The sequence below is a fragment of the Echiichthys vipera genome (assembly GCF_963691815.1).
Source record: "Echiichthys vipera genome assembly, chromosome: 18".
Classification (NCBI taxonomy): Eukaryota; Metazoa; Chordata; class Actinopteri; order Perciformes; family Trachinidae; genus Echiichthys; species Echiichthys vipera.
This window is the reverse complement of record NC_139843.1, coordinates 26,384,337-26,409,473: the sequence shown is the minus strand read 5'-3', so window position 1 is coordinate 26,409,473 and position 25,137 is coordinate 26,384,337. Positions and strand designations below refer to the sequence as shown.

At 46.3% G+C, this 25,137-nt stretch overlaps 1 protein-coding gene across 1 annotated transcript; it reads right to left on the bottom strand.

Moving 5' to 3' along the window:
• Positions 1–341: 341 nt before the first annotated feature.
• On the bottom strand, positions 342–23,866 carry adgra1a (adhesion G protein-coupled receptor A1a; the record flags this gene model as incomplete). The annotated part of the gene is made up of 5 exons (XM_083932924.1): positions 342–1,839; positions 1,929–2,024; positions 14,023–14,174; positions 18,231–18,354; positions 23,817–23,866. 5 exons carry the CDS (start codon positions 23,864–23,866, stop codon positions 342–344), a joined length of 1,920 nt encoding a protein of 639 aa, XP_083789050.1.
• Positions 23,867–25,137: the final 1,271 nt, after the last annotated feature.

The window sequence follows — 25,137 nt, the reverse complement described above, 5'->3', positions numbered from 1 at the left end:
CAAACTCCACATGAAAAGGCCCAAACTGGACCTGACGTGGTTCTACCTCAGGGCCTTCTCGTTGTAACTACTGAGCCACTGATTGCAACTTTAAACTGCTTGGAGCAGAATATGAATTCAACATTAATTGAACCTCTCTTGTTTTTTAATATTTGTTATAAAATCTGATTAGTAGCACACTTAAAGATAACTTCTTCATAAAGGATTCTGAAATATCATCAGGATAACTGAACTCAACCTGTGATTTAAGGGCAAAGCTGAAGGCATTGAGACCCAAACACTTACAGAGTCATTTGATTATCCTTGAAGGTCTGGTGAGTACAGGTACAAGTATAAGAAAACTATACGGCGGTTTCATTCCTCCAAGGGCCAGTCCGTATGTTTCCTGTGGCGTCTGAACCAAACAGGCTGTCTTCCTGTAGGCTCCTGTTCCGGCCGATGGTACCTCGCCGGCTTACAGTGCCATGCTGCCGAGGCAGAGTATTTCTTGGGAAACCTTTTGGCTCCACCTCTACACAAAGCCTATCCTTTTCTTTCTCTGTTGTCTTAGACATGCAACTGTAAGTGTCTGGGTCTTGCTGATATTGCAAGGTGAAGGGATCGGGTTTCTCACAGCAGCTCGGAGTGGAAGAGTGATCAGCTGAGCTGTACATGCGCCATTGGCAGCTGTGGACCCCTTGAGAAGGCAGGAGGAGGCTGTGGCAGGAAGTAATGCTGTCATGCATGTTGTGTGGGTGGCTGTGACAGGAAGTAATTGAGTCTTGTACGCTGTGGCAGGAGGACTGGCGTTGCAAGCTGTGGCACGAGGCCAGCTGCTTATCCAAGTGAGGGCTGGGGCAGGGAAGCTGGAGGTCCGGTTGTGGGGTGTTGGAAACCAGCGGTGAGCCCTCAAGGTGGTGCACTGTGTGAGGACTGTCCAGGTGGGAACTGTGCACACTCCCATCCATACTAGTGGAAGTCATGTGAGAACGGTAGTCCTGGAGGCATGGGCGTGGGCGGTTGAAGGAGCGTGACTTTGTTCTGTCATTAAGGCAGCTCTGTAGAGGAAGAGCAGGGCGAGGGAGATCATCAGAAAGTGACTGTGGACGGGGTGAGGGCACTGGCTCAGCGAGAGGGGAGATGGGGGTTGCACTAACAGGACTCATTACAGCTACACAGCATGGACCTGTGTGGTTGGCCGTGGGGCTCTGGGAAGGTGGGGTCATTTTGTGGTAAGAACTCTGCACAAGGTGAGGAGAGAGTAGAGGCTGCTTGCCTGAACATGGGGAGCTCAGGTGGCAGTGTGGCTGATGGACCTCCTGCCTCTGGCTCTGTCCATTCCCATTCCCATCCTCTGACTTAGACTTGGATGGGCAACAAGCCCACCAGCGGTGCCATACATCATCACGCTTGGCACAATGCTGGATGAGAAGGAAAAGTCCCAGAGTGACACAAAAAGCCCCATACAGGCAGCTAAATATCATATCCAGGAAATGTCCCAGTGACACCGCCAATGCTCCTAAAGCCCAGGTAGCCAGGAACAGAAAGAGGGTAAAGGCTGTGGCCCGGAGCTGAGATTTAAATGAGTGCTCATTGGCCAGCACCGACATGCCTGTTGCAAATGGCGGACAGTCCCCAGCTGACCCAGAAACTCCCCCAGTGTCGATGTGGCAGTGATGGTTGGACTCACTGGATGATAACTGCTGCTGCTCCTCACTCAGAACTCGCAGGTCATACTTTTTCTCTGGGTGGCGTTTAAGCTGGACGTAGGTGCACAAGAAGTACAGAGACATGACTAAAACCAGAAGACTCACTGGAGCATAGAAACCTCCCAAGCTTGGTTCCCATGCCATCCAGCAACTGAAAAAGACACACAGAGAAATTAACATGTATTTTTTTTACTGAAGAATTAATGAAAACATGATTAGTCAGACATAATGAGTACTTACTACAAAGCATCATCCCTGCTACCATAGTTATCCATACCAAACGCTGCCGTTACACCAACAACGATGAGAGGGATTCCATCACTTACAAGATAAAATCTGCAAAAGAAGTTTAAAATGACAAAGTATGATGGGATCACACCAGCTGCAGAAACTCCAAAGAAAGTTCTATAGTAATTTCTTTCTTTAAGATTATTTTTTGGCAGTTTTCAAGCCTTTTTTTATTAGCTAGGACAGACAGGAAATGGGGTGATTGAGAGAGAGGGTGAGACATACAGCAAAGGGCCGCAGGTCGGAGTCAAACCCACGGCCACTGCTCTAACCACTATGCCACCGGCCGCCCAGTTCTAGTGTTATTTATATTTATCTATCTATCTTATCTATGATTTATATTACTATTGGATGGATTGCCATAGAATCTGGTTCACACATACATGTTCCGCTTTGGTGATCCTCTGACTTTTCATCTAACGCCATCATCAGGTCAAAATTACAATTTGTCCAATACTTTGTTTTATGACTAAATACATGCTAAACTAATGGCATTCCCATCAGCCTCAGCTTTGCAAGGTGTTTAGAAGTTATTAGCAGAGTTAGGGTTAGCTTACAACCAAAGATGCTGTCCCAGTTAGTCAATAAGCTCAACTGCAAGGAAAACAATGGGATCTTATTGAGGAAGGCTCAGTCTTTTCTTTCTGAGGAAACTTCGATCCTTTGACATCAGCCCAAGGCTGCTAGGCTTTTTCTACCAGGGCATCCTGGCTAGTGTCCTATTTTATGCTGTTCTGTGCTGGGGGGGCAGTATATCTATTGACGATAAGAACAGGATCAATAAGCTGATCAAGAGGGCTGACTCTGTGATTGGCTTCAGCCCAGACAAGTTTGAGGTAACAGTGAAGAAGAGAACAAGGACCAAGTTGAAAACAGTCATTCTCTATGGAAACCACCCATTTCACAACACATTTAGGGCCCATCCACACGGGAACGCGTTTTCCTATAAACGCACATTTTTAATACTGGTTAGACCGACCATCCACACGCAGCCGGCGTTATCGGAAGTCTGAAAGCGGTCTTTTCTGCGTTGTCGTCTGGACCGCGAAAATGCATACTTTGTTAACGATGCCGTCATATCCACACCTCGGACCTCTAACCCCCGTGCAACACATTACAACAGCGCTGCTGCGTGGAGAGAGACACAGACCCACAGACTGAACTGGACTCTGAGGCTGAGCCACATGCATGGGAATGAATTAGGCCGACCATATATTTCTCCTTTTTCCCTGATGGTCTGAATAGGACGCTAAATTGGTCGCTAATAGCTTTTTATAAATAAAGTTGCCAAAAAGGTCGCAAAAAGTAGCGAGACAGTGACCGCCTGTGAGTGCTTTGGAACGGGGAAGGGCTCACAACAGCACCCGCTGCTTGTTGAAATCAGTTACCACAGAGTGATTCGTGCATCAGAGTCCAAAACAGCACAGAAGTGACCACTAACACCAGAAACAGTCGACAGATTTCTCTCTAGGATGGATGAGGATTTGGGAAGTCTCCAGATTTGGCGACAAATCTCTGGTATTTGTATTATGATTCAGTGGAGCTCCGTATCTTCTTCTCCATGTTGGTGTATTTCTGTGGCAGTTACAGCGCCCGGCATGTGTATTACAGCGTTTTCAGCTGGTTTCGTGTGGACGCAGATATTTCTTGAGCAGAGTCCGTGTGGACAGAAAACCTTTCAAGAATGGAGGGAAAAAAAAGATTGTTTTCGATCGTGTGGACGTACCCTTAAGGAGCTCCAAAGCTCATTTTGTGAGCGCCTAGTGATGCCTCAGTGCTCTACTGAAGGACTCAGACCTGTGATTTAAGGGCAAAGCTGAAGGCATTGAGACCCAAACACTTACAGAGTCATTTGATTATCCTTGAAGGTCTGGTGAGTACAGGTACAAGTATAAGAAAACTATACGGCGGTTTCATTCCTCCAAGGGCCAGTCCGTATGTTTCCTGTGGCGTCTGAACCAAACAGGCTGTCTTCCTGTAGGCTCCTGTTCAGGCCGATGGTACCTCGCCGGCTTACAGTGCCATGCTGCCGAGGCAGAGTATTTCTTGGGAAACCTTTTGGCTCCACCTCTACACAAAGCCTATCCTTTTCTTTCTCTGTTGTCTTAGACATGCAACTGTAAGTGTCTGGGTCTTGCTGATATTGCAAGGTGAAGGGATCGGGTTTCTCACAGCAGCTCGGAGTGGAAGAGTGATCAGCTGAGCTGTACATGCGCCATTGGCAGCTGTGGACCCCTTGAGAAGGCAGGAGGAGGCTGTGGCAGGAAGTAATGCTGTCATGCATGTTGTGTGGGTGGCTGTGACAGGAAGTAATTGAGTCTTGTACGCTGTGGCAGGAGGACTGGCGTTGCAAGCTGTGGCAGGAGGCCAGCTGCTTATCCAAGTGAGGGCTGGGGCAGGGAAGCTGGAGGTCCGGTTGTGGGGTGTTGGAAACCAGCGGTGAGCCCTCAAGGTGGTGCACTGTGTGAGGACTGTCCAGGTGGGAACTGTGCACACTCCCATCCATACTAGTGGAAGTCATGTGAGAACGGTAGTCCTGGAGGCATGGGCGTGGGCGGTTGAAGGAGCGTGACTTTGTTCTGTCATTAAGGCAGCTCTGTAGAGGAAGAGCAGGGCGAGGGAGATCATCAGAAAGTGACTGTGGACGGGGTGAGGGAACTGGCTCAGCGAGAGGGGAGATGGGGGTTGCACTAACAGGACTCATTACAGCTACACAGCATGGACCTGTGTGGTTGGCCGTGGGGCTCTGGGAAGGTGGGGTCATTTTGTGGTAAGAACTCTGCACAAGGAACGCGTTTTCCTATAAACGCACATTTTTAATACCGGTTAGACCGACCATCCACACGCAGCCGGCGTTATCGGAAGCCTGAAAGCGGTCTTTTCTGCGTTGTCGTCTGGACCGCGAAAATGCATACTTTGTTAACGATGCCGTCATATCCACACCTCGGACCTCTAACCCCCGTGCAACACATTACAACAGCGCTGCTGCGTGGAGAGAGACACAGACCCACAGACTGAACTGGACTCTGAGGCTGAGCCACATGCATGGGAATGAATTAGGCCGACCATATATTTCTCCTTTTTCCCTGATGGTCTGAATAGGACGCTAAATTGGTCGCTAATAGCTTTTTATAAATAAAGTTGCCAAAAAGGTCGCAAAAAGTAGCGAGACAGTGACCGCCTGTGAGTGCTTTGGAACGGGGAAGGGCTCACAACAGCACCCGCTGCTTGTTGAAATCAGTTACCACAGAGTGATTCGTGCATCAGAGTCCAAAACAGCACAGAAGTGACCACTAACACCAGAAACAGTCGACAGATTTCTCTCTAGGATGGATGAGGATTTGGGAAGTCTCCAGATTTGGCGACAAATCTCTGGTATTTGTATTATACCAGCGCTGTGTAAAGCGGCAGCCAGCAACAGTTGCTCCCTCTCCTTTCCGCACTTTTTTGCTATTTTATCTTATTTTACTGTCTTTTTATTAGTACTTTTTCCTGTAAGTCGTAGTGCTAACCTTAGCCAACTATGTTCGTGAACTTTCTTACGTGTTTTTTGTCCGTTTGTCTCATTCTTGGGACAATTTTTGCCGACCGCGTCTCCGTCTGGACGCAACAATGCGGCGGCTCCATTGTTTACACCCGTGAACAGCTGTTGTCGCTAGCACCAACGGCGCTGATGCGGGAGAGGCCTGAAATCCCCAAAGAACTGAGGAGAAAGTACAGGGGATGTAAGGCTGGACGTAAACAACGGGAAAAGAAGAGGAGATATAAACCATCTCTCCCTTCCATCACCATGGGGAACGTGAGGTCGCTGGCTAACAAGATGGACGAGCTGGCGGGCCTGGTGAAGACTCAGTGGATGTATCGTGTGAGCAGTGTGCTGTGTTTCACGGAGACGTGGCTCCACGAGGACATCCCGGACTCGAACGTAACTGTGGACGGCTTTCAGACTGTTCGGGCGGACAGGAGTCACCGTGAGAGTGGCAAGAGGAAAGGTGGGGGACTTGCTATTCTTATTAACAACAAGTGGTGTCATCCTGGACACGTTACTGTAAAGGAGCGTGTGTGTAGCCCGGACATTGAGCTGCTTGCCGTGAGTCTGCGGCCATACTACCTGCCGAGGGAGTTTTCACACGTGATCGTTCTGGTTGTTTACGTTCCTCCGACTGCAAACGCGGCGCGCGCGAGTGACGTCATCCACACCGTCGTCGCGGGACTTCAGACACGGCACCCAGACGCATTCATTGCAATATCTGGGGACTTGAACCACATCACTCTGGCTGCAACACTGCCCACTTTCAAGCAGTTTGTGGACTGTCCCACCAGGGAAAACAAGACACTGGACCTGCTGTATGCTAATGTTAAGGAGGCTTACAGCTCCAATGCCCTTCCTCCTCTTGGAAGATCAGATCACAACCTCATCCATCTGCAGCCCCTGTATAAGCCCCAAGTCCAGCGGCTTCCTGTGACCACCAGGACTGTGAGGAGATGGTCACAGGAGACTGACGAAGCTTTACAGGGTTGCTTTGAACTCACAGACTGGGATTTGCTCTGTAATTCACATGGGGAGGACCTTGATGATCTCACGGACTGCATAACAGGGTACATCAATTTCTGTGTGGACAGCGTTGTTCCTACAGAGACTGTACTCTGTTTCCCAAATAACAAGCCGTGGGTCACCAGAGACATCAAGGTCCTGCTGAATGCGAAGAAGAGGGCCTTCAGAGAGGGGGACAGAGAGCAGATGAGGCAGGTCCAGAGGGAGCTGAAGGAGAGGATCCAACAGGGCAAAGACACCTACAGGAGGAAGCTGGAGCACAAACTCCAGCAGAACAACTTAAAGGACGTGTGGAGCGGCATGAGGAGCATCACTGGCTACAAACCATCTGGTAGCCAGACGGTAGGAGGTGGTACTGAACGTGCCAATGAGCTGAATCTGTTCTTCAACAGATTTGATGAAAGGGCTCTGGACCACCTCCCCACGGCTCCTCTACAACCACCCACCTCCAAACCTCCAACCCTGCTGACACCTCCCCCTCAATTCCTTCCTGATTTTGCCCTACCTGTCCCCTCCCCCCCGCCATCACCTCTCTCCACCCCCACCAACACACACAGCAGACAGACCTTCACTGCAGAGCAGGTGAGGAAGGAGCTGTGCAGACTCCGCCCAGGCAAGGCAGCGGGTCCCGACGGTGTCAGCCCGAGGGTCCTCAAAACATGTGCGATCCAGCTGTGTGGAGTCCTGCAGTACATCTACAACCTCAGCCTGAATCTGGAGAAGGTCCCTGTGCTGTGGAAGACATCCTGCCTGGTACCATTACCAAAGAAGGTGCATCCCAGTACCTCAGAAGACTACAGACCGGTGGCGCTGACGTCGCACCTGATGAAGTCCCTGGAGAGGCTGGTTCTTTCACTTCTTCGGCCCCTGGTCAGCTCATCACTGGACCCTCTACAGTTTGCCTACCAGCCGAGACTAGGAGTGGAGGATGCTATCATCTTCCTGCTCAACCGTGCCTGCGCCCACCTGGACAGAGCGGGGACCACAGTGAGAATCTTGTTCATGGACTTCTCAAGTGCGTTCAACACCATCCGGCCTGCTCTGCTGGGACGGAAGCTGACGGCGATGCAGGTGGACCCTCCCCTGGTTTCCTGGATTACGGATTACTTGACAGGTCGACCACAGTATGTCAGACTGCAGGACGGAGTGTCTGACACCGTGGTCTGCAGCACTGGAGCTCCACAGGGTACTGTTCTTTCCCCATTTCTGTTCACCCTGTACACCTCGGACTTTCAGTTCCTCTCTGAGTCCTGCCACCTGCAGAAGTTTGCTGACGATTCTGCAATTGTTGGCTGTGTCAGTGAGGGGAAGGAGGAGGAGTACAGGGGCGTTGTGGACTCCTTTGTCGACTGGTGTGCAGCTAATCACCTGATTCTAAACGCCACCAAGACAAAGGAGCTAGTGGTGGATTTCCGCAGGAGTAAATCTGCCCCCACACCCATCTCCATCAACGGCGTGACTGTGGATGTTGTCCAGGATTACAAATATCTTGGAGTATACCTGGACAACAAACTGGACTTTTCCAAGAACACTGAGGCTGTTTACAAGAAGGGCCAGAGTCGTCTCTATTTCCTGAGGAGGCTCCGGTCATTCAAAGTATGTAACACCATGCTGAGGATGTTCTACCAGTCAGTGGTAGCCAGTGCCATCTTCTTTGCTGTTGTGTGCTGGGGCAGCAGACTGAGGGCAGCAGACGCAAAGAGGATCAGTAAGATCATCAGGAAGGCTGGCTCCGTCCTGGGGGTCACACTGGACTCTTTGGTGGCGGTGTCTGAGAGGAGGATGCTGTCTAAACTGCTAAGCATCCTGGACAACAACACTCACCCTCTCCACCAGCTGCTGACCTCCAGCAGAAGCACCTTCAGCCACAGACTCATTCTCCCCCGGTGTAATACTGAACGCCGGAGGAAGTCTTTTCTTCCGGCGGCCATCAAACTTTATAATTCATCTCCCCTCAGTCAGGTAAGGAACAGTGGAGACACTGTATCCTGAAAATGTCACTTTGTCACTTTATACCATCACTGCATCACTTTATTCAGTTGTACTTTATTCAGTTGTACTGTCACTTACTTCAGTAAGTAATGCTGCTATACGACACTGTCACTTTATACCACCACTACATCACTTTATTTATTTATTAATGGTTTACTGTAACTATCGGCTGATACACTTACTGTGCTTTAGGACATGCTGCTACATTTCACTGTGGTTACTGTAACTTACTTAAGTACGAAATGCTGCTACACTCCACTGTGCCATACTGTCACTTAGTTCTGTAGGACATGCTGCTACATTTTTAACATTTTTAACACTTATAACTTATCGCTCCTTCTCACTTATTTAGTTTGTACTTATTTTATTTCAATCTGCTGCTAAACTGCACGCTGCGTATTGTTGTATATTGTATATACCTGCGCTTAACCACGACGTCTGTTGCACTCTGTCACACTTGGTTCATTGCTTGATTTATCTGACGTTAGCTTTATTTTGATTTGATTTATGTTTATGCTTATTGTTACTCTGATCCTTTTCCGCCTTTGTATCGAAACTGTTGCACAATAATTTCCCTCGGGTTAAATAAAGCTTCTTGAATCTTGAATCTTGAAACTTATGATTCAGTGGAGCTCCGTATCTTCTTCTCCATGTTGGTGTATTTCTGTGGCAGTTACAGCGCCCGGCATGTGTATTACAGCGTTTTCAGCTGGTTTCCTGTGGACGCAGATATTTCTTGAGCAGAGTCCGTGTGGACAGAAAACCTTTCAAGAATGGAGGGGAAAAAAAGATTGTTTTCGATCGTGTGGACGTACCCTTAAGGAGCTCCAAAGCTCATTTTGTGAGCGCCTAGTGATGCCTCAGTGCTTTACTGAAGGACTCAGATGCTCCTTCGTTCCTGCAGCAGTCAGATTTTTTAACGCCCGCGAACTAACGGTTGTTTGTTACTTTTAAATTCTGGAGCTGTATTTTCAATTATAAATGTTTTTTATCAATTTCTCTGCTGCTATTCTCTTGTGTTTAGTACTCTGTCATATATTATGTCTGAATCATCTAACCATGTCAAAACAGCTGTGCAATGCAACTGTATGTATTGTATGTCAAGTGGATGTATGTGTTTTATCTGGTGGCATAGTTTCCCCTAGGGGAGTAATAAAGTTTTCTAATCTAATGTAATCCAGATGTTAACAATGTCATTGTGAGCATTTTTCCAGGTTTACTCCAGCATTTAGTTTAAAGCACCAGTGTAACGACGTATAGCCTCACAGAGCCGCTAGCACAGCTGTAACATTTCTGTTTGTGTACAGATGAAACAAATATTTTGTAATGTTTATGGTAGCACAGGCAAGTGACTGCCTGCTACGCATTTCTGCTTGTCGCACCTCCGACGGTGCCATTGGGGGTAGCTGCAGGGTAATCAGCCGGGAGCCACCCTTCATTGATGTTTCGCTCCATTAATCCCGGGACATCTCACGGTGGTGGAGCAACGGCAGGGACGTCTCCCTGCCGCCCCCTGCAGCTGACCCTAGGACCCTTGTTTTCCCCATGCCTGGTCCTTCCTTCTTAGCCAAAGCCAGAAGCTTCCCTGCTCAGCCTTATCAGCTAGGTCCTTCAGAGCCTTTCTGAGTTTGGGGCCGGTGACCCCCATGTTTTTCAGGAAGCGCTGGGTGGATGCTCCCACGAACCCCCTACAGCCTACTTCCACCGGGTAGCAGACAGCTGACCACCCAGCCTCTCTACATTCGGCTGTGAGGTCGAGGTAGCTGTCTTTTTTCCTCTCGAAGGCTGCTTCCATTCCTCCTTCCACGGGACAGTGAGCTCAGCCAAGATCACTGCTGTGACAGATCAGAGAATGATGTCCGGTCGAAGGTTAGATGTGGTGATCTCTGTTGGAAACCTGAGCTGCCGATCGTGGTCCACTCTCAGGTTCCACTCACAACTACCTGACAGGGCTGATCTCTGTGGCTGCTTGATGTTGGTGGGCCCTCCTCCCTCTCTGACAAAGTGGATCGGAGGCCTTGGTGTTGGTGATCGGTGCTCTTTGGCAGCTTCAGCCCTACGTACCTCCAGGATCTCCGCCAGCTTCCGCAGGACTCGGTCATGACGCCACCTGTACCGACCCTGGGTCAGAGCTGTTTTGCAGCCTGAGAGGATGTGCTGCAGGCTCGGACTTGGAGCATTGCAGAGTTGGCAGCTCTCGTCTGAGCCATACCAAAGACAGAGGTTGCTGGGGCTTGGGAGGGTGTCGTAGGTGGACCTTATGAGGAAGCTCAGTCTGGCTTGAGGGATCTTCCACATGTCGGCCCAACCTACGGTCCTGCGTATTACTCCTTCCCAGGCCGTCCAGCGTCCTTGTTGACTTTGGCTAAGAGCTTTGATTTGATAGCTCTCCTCCTCTGTCCTTACCGCCTTGGAGATCACTAGGTCTTTCCACTCCTTCCTTGTAGCTTTGGACCACATCTTTGGGGCAGTCCCCCACCCCAGGCCAGTTCTCCCTGACTGTGTCCTGCCGACAATCTCTTGGTGTTTCAGCCTGCTGATAGCCTGGTCTACTGCTAGCTCTGCTCTCCACTTGCGACCTGTTCGGACTGGGGCTTTGGTGTTCTGCACAGAGGGGTCCGACGAGTCTCTCAGCTCTAGGACGAGCCTCGCCTTATGTTGTCTGTAGCCCAACAGGATTGACTTCAATGGCAGTTGAAGTGCATTGAAGTCAATCTAACTATCGCTCGCTCCTTCTCTCTCTTGCCTCTTCGCTTCCGGATCCGCTCTGCCCTTCTCAGGGTTGCAAGTCTGCTGCTGATCTGGTCCCAGAGCACTACCAGACCCTCTTTTTCGTGCTCATCTGCTTTACGCCAGGACCTCCTAAGCAGCCTCCTCTCCTTCACAAGCTTGAGAATCTCTTTCTCACGCCTTCCCGCCTCCCTAGGGGTGTTCTTCCTCTTGATTACCTCCCCAAACCTCTCCTTGCCCTCCCCGTGGACAATACTGCCAAAGAGGTTTAGCTTGGGTACTGTGCTGCCTCGTAGAGAATTCTCAAGGATGGTGTGCAGCTCCTGGTCGAAGCTTTCCCAGATGGCTTTTTCGATGGATTTTGGCCATTTGACTTTGGCTTGTCTGGTAGGTCTCTCCCTTGCGTGTCTTGCGGGGTTGCTGCTGCTGGGTGTCTCTTCATGACACTCACGCTCTAGGCTGTGCGCCTGTTGTTGACTCTGGGCCTGCTGCTGGTAAGGCTGTCCCACCTCCCTTTGACCATCCGCAATGGTGAAATCAGTAGCACTGTGGTGCTCAACCTGGCTCTGACTTCTCCTTGTCTGACCTGCTTGCGCAGTGCAAGTTTGCCTTTGGTCCTTCCCTCCGCATTTAGCCTGCCCTTGGTGAATCCGCAGGCCTCTGTAAGTTGTCACTTTCAACCACCCACAGCTGCAGCTTCTCAGGATCCTTTGCTCGATAGTCGTTGCCGTGCCGGTCAGTTCCGTGTTACCCGTCCTATTTGGCCCATCTTCCATCCCGCCTCTCGGAGGACCATCGGGCTGTCTTTTATTTGTGCTCATAGTTAGTTTGGGTGTCCCCAAAATGAGGACCTGTGGAGATTAATTATTTTAATTATTGATTTTAATTATTGAGCTTTAGATGTGGTAGTAAGCATATTTTTACCTTGGTCAGGTTAGCTATATGAAAAACTGGAGTCCGGTTAGCTGTTTCTTCCTGTAATCAGTTATTATGCTAAGCTTGGCTAGCCACATCCTGAAGCTCTGTATTTAATAATAATAATAATAATAAGATTCGAAGGAACTGAAGGCAGGGACAGACAGCGGCGAGACTTTCCACGTATCGCGCTAAATTATCGTGAGACCTCCTCCCCGGCCGGAACAGCGTGGTTGGCAGATGTAAAAAAACCCTGGAGGAGTTGAGTCATAGAATAAGAAAAAGTCGTTGGGTTGTTGCCATGTCTCAGTTAAACAGATAAAATCAAACTTCCGATCACTGAGGAGATCCTGGATGAGATGCCCCTTGCTTGTGAGTAGGCGGATGTTTAGCAGACCGAAGTTGACAGTGGTGGTGCCGTACAACACGGCCGGTGTTGGGTGGAGAGCGACTGGAGTTGGACCAGATGGACTTGATTTTTTTCAAAGAGTCCTCTCAGAAGCTCCGGCGGGACCCCTGGTTGATGTATCTCCGACGGGGCAGGAAAGCGATGTCCGGGTGGAGGTGTAGTGGAGTCGGCGGAGGCTCGAGCAGGTGGAAGCGCCGATAGGCGACAAGGTGAGCAGTCAACATTCAAACAAGGTTAAAAGTGCAGGTGAGCAGCGGCAGCCTGTCGCGGCAGCCTGTCACGCCAGCGTTCACTCATCTAGCTAGGTCCGCCATCTTGCATTATTTAAACTAATGCTTCACCTTCAAAATGATAATTTGTAGATAAATTACTCTAAATTTAGTTTTTCTGTCATGCCAAAAGAGGAATCCAAACACTAAGAAAATTCTTTGTTCACCTTGGAGGTATGCAAGAAAAAAAATAATTTTCTTCTAGAACTCAAGGTTACATGTGGTGAATAACTGATAACAAACGCTCATTCTGAGCCAAAAAGCATTACAAAACTATCTGCGCTCACTTTTGCAATAAAGATCATAATTTTTCATCCTATTAAACATTACTTGAAGTAAAGAACAACTGATCTGTTAGCAGTAAACAAGCTGATTTAATGATCAACTTTTAGTAATTAAGTAACTGATTGAGTTGTATTACAACAATTTCAATTTCTGTTTAATTCAAGCTCCTCCTTTGACTTTAAGTGATTCTGCCAGGGTAAGCAAGAAGGGGCGGCGTCTAGTAGCCAAGTATTATAACGCCCTTACAGACTTTCTTCAAGTCCGTAAGGGCGTTCAAAGATGAACTGCATAAAGACCAGTTGGCTAAACATTCCAAAATGTGATTTCTCAAAATAGGCGGCATGGTGGTGCTGTGGTTCAAATCTGGGCTGGGGCTCTTCTGTGTGGAGTTTGCATGTTCTCCCCGCGTGGGTTTTCTCCGGGTTCTTCCTCCCACAGTCCAAAGACATACACGTGTTAGGTTCATTGATGACTCTAAATTGCCCGTAGGTGTGAATGTGAGTGTGAATGGTTGTCTGTCTCTGTTTGTCTCTATGTGCCCGTGATAGACTGGCGTCCTGTCAAGGGTGGACCCCGCCTCATGTCCGATGTCTGCTGGGATCAGCCCCCCCCCCCCCCCCCTCGGTTGAAGATGGGTGGATGGATGGATTTCTCAAAATAAGCTGAAAATCTTGTGAGTCAGAAGTCTAAGAGTGCAAGCGTCACTGTTGTAATCCTTAAAATGCATCACAGTTGAGCATCTTGCCGGCTGCCTCCCATCATGCTCTCATTGTGGTTTTGAAAAGCAGGATACTTCTTGTTGACAGAACCCAGAGAAGTGGTCATGATTAATTCACACATTGTCAGTTGGTGATGTAATCAGAACACTGTCAGCCCTGTTGTACAGCTTACCTAAGGACGGTTGGATTGGTGTGAGTCTGGGCTGGCCCATTCCTGTTCTTGGCTCGAAGTGGGTCTTTGGATACATCTTTACAGATGTTTCGAGCAGTAAATGTCAGCCACAGCATAGTAGACAAAGAAGCATAGTGGAGCACAATGCCAACCTAAATAAAATAGTAAACAAACATTATTAAAAGCAATACGCAATCATTGTCCAAGTTAGCATGTGGGTGTATTAGAGTTTTGTATTAGTCTGAAACCTCTCAGTTCATTTTTGATTTCATTATCAACAATGCAGGGAAAAATGCCTCTGTACGCAATTAGATGACCTATAACCCAGGGCTCCAGACTGCAACCAAAATTTGAGAGTGTGCAACTTCATTTTACATGTGTTAAAATCTCATCTTGTCTCGTTCTCATGAACTCAATATTGTGTATTGTCTCATCAGCTGAGGGTCTCACACCCCTTATTCTGAATGTATGGTATATTTTTTTAATATTGTACTGTCAAGAAAGAAATGGAGCTGTCGGTTTACCTTCTATCTTTAAAAGGGCACAATAACAATGCGACACTGAATTTGAAACAGCACATTATCAAAGTATTTATTAGTAATACAGTGAAAATTTGTAGAAATGTGAAAATTTGGTTAGCATAATGTTTATGGTGTGTACCCCTAAAAGTTTTGGTTGCGCCCCTGAAATTTTAGTTTGGAGCCCTGTAACCAATCAGAGTAACAAAACGATGTAACACTGAGCAACACATGCAAGTTGGGGTGGTCTGTTTTGTAGCAGATAAAAAAGGTGGTTGAGTCAAAAACTTTTCAAATTGCAACTAAACAGTACACTAAAATGGGTTTCTGAGGCGTGAAATAATCAATACAGTAACATAATTTATCAGTGCTACCTAGTTTCCCAGTTCAATTTGAGTTTATGATACATATATATATATATATATATATATATATATATATAAACTGGAGATCTAAATTAGAGAACATTATTAATACTTGATTTATTCTTAAATACTGTTATTTTTTAATGTTCAGAATTTGATCGAATATCCACTGTGGCTATACTACTGCTGTACTAGCATGTTTTTTAAAGGAGCATTAACGCAAATCTCTCATCTTCAACTGCTTTCCCGGGGTCGGGTCGCGGGGCAGCAGGGGACCCCAAACTTCCCAGGCCACCTTAACCAGCTCTAACTGGGGGACCCCGAGGCGTTCCTAGGCCAGTATGGAGATATAATCTCTCCACCTAGTCCTGGGTCTTTCCCGAGGCCTCCTCCCAGCTGGACGTGCCTGGAACACCTCCCTAGGGAGGTGCCCAGGGAGCATCCTTATTGGATGCCTGAACCACCTCAACTGGCTCCTTTCAACGCAAAGGAGCAGTGGCTCTGCTCCGAGTTCCTCACAGATGGCTGAACTTCTCACCCTATCTCTAAGGGAGACTCCAGCCACCCTCCTGAGAAAACCCATTTCGGCCGCCTGTACCCGCAATCTCGTTCTTTCGGTCATGACCCAGCTTTCAGGACCATAGGTGAGGGTTGAAACGAAGATTGACTGGTAGATCAAGAGCTTTGCCTTTCAGCTCAGCTCTCTTTTCGTCACAACGGTGCGGTAGAGCGACTGCAACACCGCCCCCCGCTGCTCCGATTCTCCGGCCAAAGTCACGCTCCATCGTCCCCTCACTCGTGAACATGATCCCGAGGTACTTGAACTCCTGCACTGAAGGAGTTCAGTGCAGGAGTTCACTAATCCTCATCCCAGCCGTTTCACACTCGGCTACGAACCGATCCAGTGAGTGCTGAAGGTCACTGACCGACAATGCCATCAGGACCACATCATCTGCAAAAAGCAGAGACGAGATCCTCAGCCCACCGAATTGCAACCCCTCCCCACCACAACTATGCCTCGATATCCTGTCCATGAAAATCACAAACAGGATTGGTGACAATGGGCACCCCTGGCGGAGGCCAACCCCCACCGGAAACGAATCCGACTTACTGCCGAGAATCCGGACACAGCTCTCGCTTTGGGTGTACAGAGATTGGATGGCCCACAGAAGTGACCCCCTCAACCCATACTCCCGCAGCACCTCCCACAATATCTCCAGAGGAACCCAGTCATATGCCTTCTCCAGATCCACAAAACACATGTAGACTGGATGGGCATACTCCCAGGCCCCCTCCAGGATCCTTGCGAGAGTGAAGAGCTGGTCCGTTGTTCCACGTCCAGGACGAGATCCGCATTGTTCCTCTTCAATCTGAGGTTCGACTATAGGATGAACCCTCCTTTCCAGCACCTTGGAGAAGAGTTTACCAGGGAGGCTGAGTAGTGTGATACCCATGTTATTGGCACACACCCTCTGGTCCCCCTTTTTAAACAGAGGAACCACCAGCAAAGTCTGCCACTCCCTTGGCACTGTCCCAGACTTCCAGGCAAGGTTGAAGAGACACGTCAACCAAGACAGCCCCTCCAAACCCAAAGCTTTCAGCATTTCTGGACGAATCTCATTCCTTGGGCTTTGCCACTGTGGAGTTGTTTGACTACCTCAGTGACTTCCACCAGAGATATTGACAATGATTCCCCACCAGCCTCCAGCTTTGCCTCTACAAGAGAGGGCGTGTTAGTCGGATTAAGGAGTTCCTCAAAGTGCTCCTTCCACCGCCCGATAACCTCATCGGCTGAGGTCACCAGCGTCCCGTCCTTACTGTAAACAGCTTCGACGGTTCCCCGTTTCCCCTTCCTGAGATGTTGAATGGTTTTTCAGAAGCACCTTGGTGCCGCCCGAAAGTCCTTCTCCATGACTTCTCCGAACTCCTCCCACACCTGCTGCTTTGCCTCTGACACAGCAGAGGCAAAGCCCTTCTGGCCTGTCGTTACCTTGCAACTGCCTCCGGAGTCTTCAGGCATAACATATCCCGGAAGGCCTCCTTCCTCAGTCGGACAGCTTCCCTGACCACCGGTGTCCACCACGGTGTTCAAGGGTTACTGCCCCTTGAGGCACCTAAGACCTTGAGGCCACAGCTCACCGCTGCAGCTTCAGCAATGGAAGCTTTGAACATTGCCCACTACGGTTCAACGCCCCCAACCTCCACAGGGATGCCAGAAAAGCTCCGTCTGAGGTGTGAGTTGAAGATCTCTCGGACAGGGGCCTCCTCCAGATGTTCCCAGTTCACCCGCACTACTCATTTGGGCTTACCTGGTCAGTCCAGAATCTTCCCCCATCCTCTGACCAACTCATCACCAGATGGTGATCAGTTGACAGCTCTGCCACTCTCTTCACTCAAGTGTCCAAAACATGCGGCCTCAGATCAGATGATACGATCACAAAATCGATCATCAACCTTTGGCCTAGGGTGCTCTGGTACCACGTACAATTATGAGCATCCTTATGTTTGAACATGGTGTTAGTTTAGACAATCCGTGACTAGCACAGAAGTCTAATAACTGACGACCACTCGGATTTAGATCAGGGAGGCCGTTCCTCCCATTCACGCCTCTCAAGGTGTCTCCATCATTGCCCACGTGGGCGTTGAAGTCTCCCAGCAGAACTATGGAGTCCCCTACTGGAGCCCCATGCAGGACTCCATTAAGGGTCCCCAAGAAGGCCGAATACTCTGAACTTCTGTTTGGTGCATGTGCACAAACAACAGTCAGAGTTTTCCCCCCTACTACCCGCAGGCGTAAGGAGGCGAACCTCTCATCCACTGGGGTGAACTCCAACACTGCGGCGCAGTGCACTACGTACAAGCTCACAGAAAGACTGTAAACTTTTAGTCCTGTTTGACAGTGATTAACATAAAAAATACTTCATCACACTGATCCACTGAGACTCACATGTGATTAAAAAAAAACAAACACTAAAAAGTCAAATTGGGGCAAATATCTTTTATAGACACTATTCTGTATATTTGAGCCAGAACAAATTCCAACATGAGCAGCCTGAAAGGAATCTAGACAGTAATATACAGCAAGCCTCAACTTTAGTAGTGATTTAGCACATAGTAGTGATTTAACTTAACACTCAGGGAACACTGGCTTTCCCATGGACACTGATGCCTCTAAGTTTCTGAGTGATGCCCATAGCTGCCAGTGACCTTAAAAACTGCTTCAGCAACAACGGAGAAAGTTCTCTTTGGATCATCATGCTTTTGTACTTTTAAAAAGTGCTGTGAAATAACACAATGTTTAGAAAGTAGGAAAACAACAACTTACAATTTGACACACAAAGGGAAAGTTGATCTGATTGATGCCCCCAGCGAAAACTCCAAATGTCAGCCCCGTGTGAAAGAGGAAGTTGAGGAGTGTGTGCCAGCCATTCCTGCTGATGCGGATCACACTGCAAACAATGAGATTACAGTTAGAAAGACAAATGTCCTCTTACCTAAATGCCTCTGCTGGGTAATCGCACAAAAGGGTGGTTGTAGAAATGAATACAGTATTGTTGTGTATGATCATCTTTGGCCTTGAGAAGTATTACAGGAGAAAACATTTAGCTTTGTGTAAGAGTGACAGATAAACTGTACAGCTGTACTATCACATAAGGATGGGTCATATGAGGCGGTTAGTGTACTTACAGATAGTTTAATAAAAATTGGCATTGAAATAAAATGTATTCATGAATATAAATCACATTAAATATAGTTATGGTGGTGTATTTTGTCATGCCAAATTAACATTTTTTTCCTCTCAATAGCACAAGTGAACACTAATAACATTTCAAATCTGTAGACAGCATAACCTAAACCTCAGCTTAAATTAGAACCAGAACTATTTCAAATCCACCTTAATAGGACCTGCATGCCATATGTACTTATAAAAAAGTGACAGTTTGCTGTAATCACTCCCTGTCTCCACTGGCCCTGAGCTGAACTCTTCCTAATGTGACTCCACTGGAAGAGATGGGATTACACAGTCCTAGTTCCATGCTACAATGAATTCCCAAATTCAGCTGAAGCAAATATGACATTTGAGCAGCCTAAGACTAAGTTCAGACGATGCAAGGGGCTGTGTGGTTGCCTCTGCTACTAATGAGATGATGAAGTTCAATCCAGTCACAGCCTTCTATACTGTGACTGATGAGTTTGAGTCTTGACTTTTGGGTTTGTGTAGTCTGCCCTCTTTCTAGGTCTCCATGGGGGAGAGAAGGTTGTGTGGCTGAGGTGTCTGGCAACACCTTAAGTTGCTAGATCTCCTCCTGGATCCATATGATTCATACATGTTTAAAACCCATCTATACATCTATCCATACTAAGTGTCAATATGGTGATTTTTAAAGATGAACCGATCCAACAAATTAATGCAGATATAAATGTACTTAATATTATTTATTGACAAATAACTAAGCGTAAATCAGCAGCAAAATAATTAATAACACTTCCATGTAAAGTGCACTGCAAACAGATATTTTCAAATGTGATATGAAATATAGCAGCTGCCTGAAACCCAACAAACACTGGCTTAATTAACTAGCTGTGTATGATATTAATCAAAAAGAATCAGTGCATCTCTAGTGATTTTACTATGTTGGTTTAGTCCATGAAGATGGACAGCTTGACAGCTCCCCAAATGTGAAGCCAAAACATCTAGATCACCCCCTGGTGGCTGGCTGCAGTATAGGTCATAAAACTTGTCCCCTCCATGTTAGCAACAATTGATTTTTTTATTTTAAGAGGTTTTTTATCACGGTTTTTTTTTTTGGTTTTAAGTAGTTATTTGCTATAAAAAAAAATGGGGTGAAATATCATGATAGCTATGATCGACTTTACGGCTTCACTTTTGTAAAGTGGGAGGATGTGGAGAAGGCATTGTCCATCTTTACATAGTCTATGGTTTATTCTGTATACCTGACATCTATTCAAATCAAATCAAATCAACCTTTATTTATATGGCGCTTTTCATACAGAAAAGTGTCGCAAAGTGCCTTACAGAGATGTACAGAAAAAGAGAAACATCAAATAAAATCAGGAGAAGAAAGTTAAAAGAACCCAACCCTCCCACAATCATGCACAGAGACACACAGACACACACACTCACAACTACGCAAACACTAGTTGTCACTACAGAGACATGGCCGGGCAGCGAGACCTTAGGTACAGAGGAGTCTAGAGGAAGCTACCATTGGGGGGCCAACCACACTGGGAGAGGTCCCAGTCCAAGGTCACAGGGAGCACCGCTGCAGAGACCACCCCGACCCAGGCAGACAGGAGCCTCCGCACCACAGTGCAGAGCCCTCTAGCTGCCCGGGCCGGAACTGTCCACGGGACAGCGCCCCCGCGGCCAGACCAGAGACAACTCCCAAACTGGCAGGCCCCCTGAGGAAACACTGGAGATTAAAAACTGTTGCCTAAAACAGTAAAGGGTTAAAATATGGAGGCTAAAAACACGAGGGACTAAAACATAAAAGCATAGAGGCTAAAACATGAAATTGAAAATAAAAGCATAAGAGCATAAGACATGAGGCCATAAAAATAAATAAAAGCATGAAGGCTAAAACACAGAGATTAAAACAGTAAAAAAGGATAAAAAGTGCTCTGATTAGCACTGCCTAAAAGAAATCAATTAACTAAAAGCCTGGTTAAAAAGATGGGTCTTTGGCCTCTTTTTAAAAACCTCAGCAGTCTCCGCGACCCTGAGGCTCTCCGTCAGGCTGTTCCACAGTCGGGGCCCATAACAACTGAAAGCCGCCTCCCCGTGCTTTTTTAAACTGACCTGTGGTATGGTTAAAAGGCCGGTGCCGGAGGACCTCAGGGTCCGCGGCGGCCGATAAGGTAAAAGCAAATCAGATAGGTAAGAGGGCCCAAGACCGTTAAGATACATAAAAACTAGTAGAAGAACTTTAAAATCAATCCTGAAACGCACTGGGAGCCAATGCAGCGACTTTAAAACCGGTGTTATGTGCTCCCGCCCTCTGGTCCTTGTCAGCACTCGTGCAGCTGAGTTTTGTAATAATTGTAGACTCGAAATGCTCTTTTTGGGAAGGCCAGAGAGCAGGGCATTACAGTAGTCTATACGACAAGAGATAAAAGCATGCATCAGCACCTCCGTGCTGGCCTGAGAGAGAAGCTCAGAGTCAAAAATCACACCCAGATTTTTTAACAGATTGTGATAGTTTAAATTTCTGTAACTTTGGTAAAAGTTTCTCTTTCTGGCCCTCAGGACCAATGAGTAAAATCTCTGTTTTGTCCTGGTTGAGCTGTAGGAAATTTCCTGCCATCCATGTCTTGATATCTAAAATGCAGTTAAAAAGGACATCAATAGGTCCTGTGTCATCAGGAGACACGGCGATATACAGTTGCGTATCATCAGCATAACTATGAAAGCTGATGCCGTGCCTCCTGATGATGTCCCCAAGGGGAAGCATGTAAAGATTAAAAAGAGTTGGACCTAAAATTGACCCTTGACCCTTGCATATTTGTCCGTCCTAGGAAAGGGATCCCACCGCTGTTGCTCTTCATTTTTCCCTTGAAAGTCCATTTGGGATAACATGACATGCTTTCAGAAAATTTCTCCTTCAAGACCATTCTGGGTCTCAAAAGTGAAGCCATTGCAAACGTGCCTTAAACCTGCATTGTCTCTAATCTCCAGCAGGGGGCGACCCCACTGGTTGCAAAAATAAGTCTGACTGTATAGAAATCAATGACAAAATGACCCTACTTCTTGCCAATCACTAATTTCAAGTCCTGTTCAATACAGCACAATGTTCACTTTGTCAATTATGGACCCATTTACAGTAAAATGTATTTCTATAATCCTCAGTAGTAACGACTTCATGACCTTCTTTAATGACAAAATTATTACTATTAGAGACAAAATCAACTCGCTTGGCACCAATTTTTCTTCAAACCCAGGAACCTTAGAAACAACTGTACGACCTGATATGTTCTTGGACTGCTTTTCTACAGTTGACCTTAACAAATTAACATATACTATTTCAGCATCAAAGCCTTCTACTTGTCTCCTAGACTCTATTCCAACTAGGTTACTTAAAGAAGTGTTACCTTTAGTTAGCACTCCTGTATTAGATATGATTAACATGTCTTTATCCGCAGGTTATGTACCACAGTCTTTTAAAGTAGCTGTAATTAAACCTCTTCTTAAAAAGTCCAGTCTTGATGCTGAGGTACTAACCAACCAACAATAGACCTACATCTAACCTTCCTTTTCCCTCTAAGATCCTTGAGAAATTAGTTGCCAATCAGCTGTGTGACTTTTTACATAATAATGAGTTATTTGAGGACTTCCAGTCAGGATTTAGAGCGATTCATAGCGATGAGACAGCACTGGTAAAAATTACTAACGACCTTCTTATAGCTTCAGACAAAGGACTTGTTTCTGTACTTGTTTTACTAGATCTTAGTGCTGCATTCGACACTATTGACCATCACAACCTGCTACAGAGACTGGAGCATCTAATTGGAATTAAAGGAACCGCACTGAGCTGGTTCAAGTCTTATTTATCAGATAGATCTCAGTTTGTACATGTTAATGACAAATCCTCCATGCACACTAAAGTCAGTAACGGAGTCCCACAGGGTTCTGTCCTTGGACCGATTCTATTCACCTTATATATGCTTCCCTTAGGAAATATTATAAAGAAGCACTCCATGAATTTTCATTGTTATGCTGATGATACACAATTCTATTTGTCGATCAAACCAGAAGAAACCAGAAATCAGTTAGCTAAACTTCAAATGTGCATTAAGGAAATAAAAAGCTGGATGACCTGTAATTTTCAGACAACAAACTCAGACAAAACTGAAGTTATTGTACTTGGCCCCAAAGGCCTCCGAAACTCAATAGCTAAAGACATTGTTACTCTGGATGATGTAGTGTTGTCCTACAGCACCACAGTAAGGAATCTAGGTGTTATATTTGATCAGGATATGTCCTTCGATTCTCACATAAAACTAACAACAAGGACAATATTTTCACCTGCGTAATATTGCGAAAATTAGGAACATTGTGTCTCAGAAAGATGCAGAAAAACTAGTCCATGCATTTGTTACTTCTAGGCTGGACTACTGCAACTCCTTATTATCAGGCTGCTCCAATAAGTTTGTTAAGAGTCTCCAGTTGGTCCAAAATGCTGCAGCTCGTGTACTAACTAAAACAAACCGAGGAGAACATATTTTTCCTGTATTAGCTTCTTTGCACTGGCATGTGCAGAAGAAGGAGCATTACAGGGCATGATGTGCATTTCATGTATACATTTGTTCCTTCCATTTCATGTAAGGAAAAGTAATGGCTATACTTCCAGTTCAAGAAGGCTGCTTTGGGATTATCTGGGCTCGCTGTTCCTGTTGTTGCTCGTTGAGTCCGGCCTCGTCCACACCAAAACAGAAAACGATGGGAAGAGTAATCAATTAGATTACTTGTTACTGAAACAGTAACGCCATTAGCAACGGCGTTATTTTTTTAACACTGTTCCCATCACTGCATGTTAGCTATGTTCATCTCATCTACACAGTCCATGTGTTGGCTGTTTTCATGTGAAAATTGAAAAAACTGTCTAGGAGAGAAGTTCCAACCCTTGTACTTTCAAGCCTGCACATACCTGACCATTCCCTGCATAAAGTGTGCACCATTGCTGGATTGTCTGTTTCAGAAGTTATCAAATAGTCAGATGCTTTCCCTTCTGATTTCACCATTTGAAAAGGGGGTTTCAGACGCTGACAGACGTTCCAAGAAGCATTTTGAAGTATATTTATAGCTCATTCAACATACATATGGGCATGTGAGTATTGTATGAAGATACACTTGAAAAATCTGAAACCATCCATTAAATCATGTTCTTCTCACCTGTGGTGGACAATATAGGTCATGATAGAGATGAGCAGACAGAGCAGCATAACAGCTGTGCAGGCATACACCACTGGATGCAGGTAATCCCCGGGGTATGGTGGGAAGGACAGCACTCTCTTCAGATCCTGCAGAATGACACAATTTTATTAAGAATAAAACAGAATCATTACATCCACAAAAATTAAAATAAAAAAACAGAGAAATATACGCCCTCACTCAATGAAAAAAACAATAGAGGGTGATTTGAACTGCTTTCGTGTTGCCAAATGTTATAACGAATCTGTCCAGATGGTCCTGTGATGATCGAAGCCATCCAGGACTCGGTCAGAGGTGCGTTGGTGCAGTTGTCTTGGTCAATAGTCTTGGGAATATACATTTTCTTTTCAAGTGTTAGATGGTCAGAGTGCTATCATGTCGGGACTTGGTTTGCTTAGCACAAAGACTGGAAGCAGGGGGAAGGAACTGGCCCGGTTCTTTCTAAAGTATATATATATATATATATATATATATATATATATATATATACATAAAGATACATTTGTCAATGTCAGTTAAACCCTTAATTTTAGAGCAAAATGTTTAATAGAAGCAAAACATAACATAAGCTTATGTGATCAGTACAATACACACGCACACACACACACAATAGCTGAGCCTTTAGCTCTCTGTCTCCAGTTTCTTTCCCTGATGCTCACATGTTGTTATGAGCAACATAACAGTGATTTAAGAATGCTGAAATGAAAATAATCCTGGTTCCTCTATGCAAATACTGACATCTATGATAACATGATCCAACCTCACTCATGCTAATCAGAATGACTCGGAATGACTATGAAGCCTGCAGAATTGCTGCTGGAGGCTGGACTGTGCTGAATGTTTCCTATGCCCTGCACAATTACTCATGCTTCTTTCAGTATGGGTGCATTAATGAAATCTCCTGACATGGTACCAGGATCTAGCAACTAAACTGAGTGACTGTGAGCATATAGTAAAGCTCCTGTGCATCGCAGTGCCGTGTAAAAGTAAATTTGAAATTGATTAGATTTCTAAAGCAAAGACCATCGGCTTACCTTAGATTTAGGCAGGAAATCATTGTACTACTGCTTACTGTAGTTGTAGTGTTGCCTCGCTACACTGACATCACTGTCTCAAAATAACTCGCTCCACACCATGTAAAACATGGTTACAGGGATTTCAGTGTCTTCTGAAATATGAAATCAAATTAACTAAAAGCACATTATCAGACTTTGTTTGGGACGCTGTATGTTTGCCTTTTGGGACACTCACACAGGCAAGAAGAGTTTTCTTCTAAAACCCA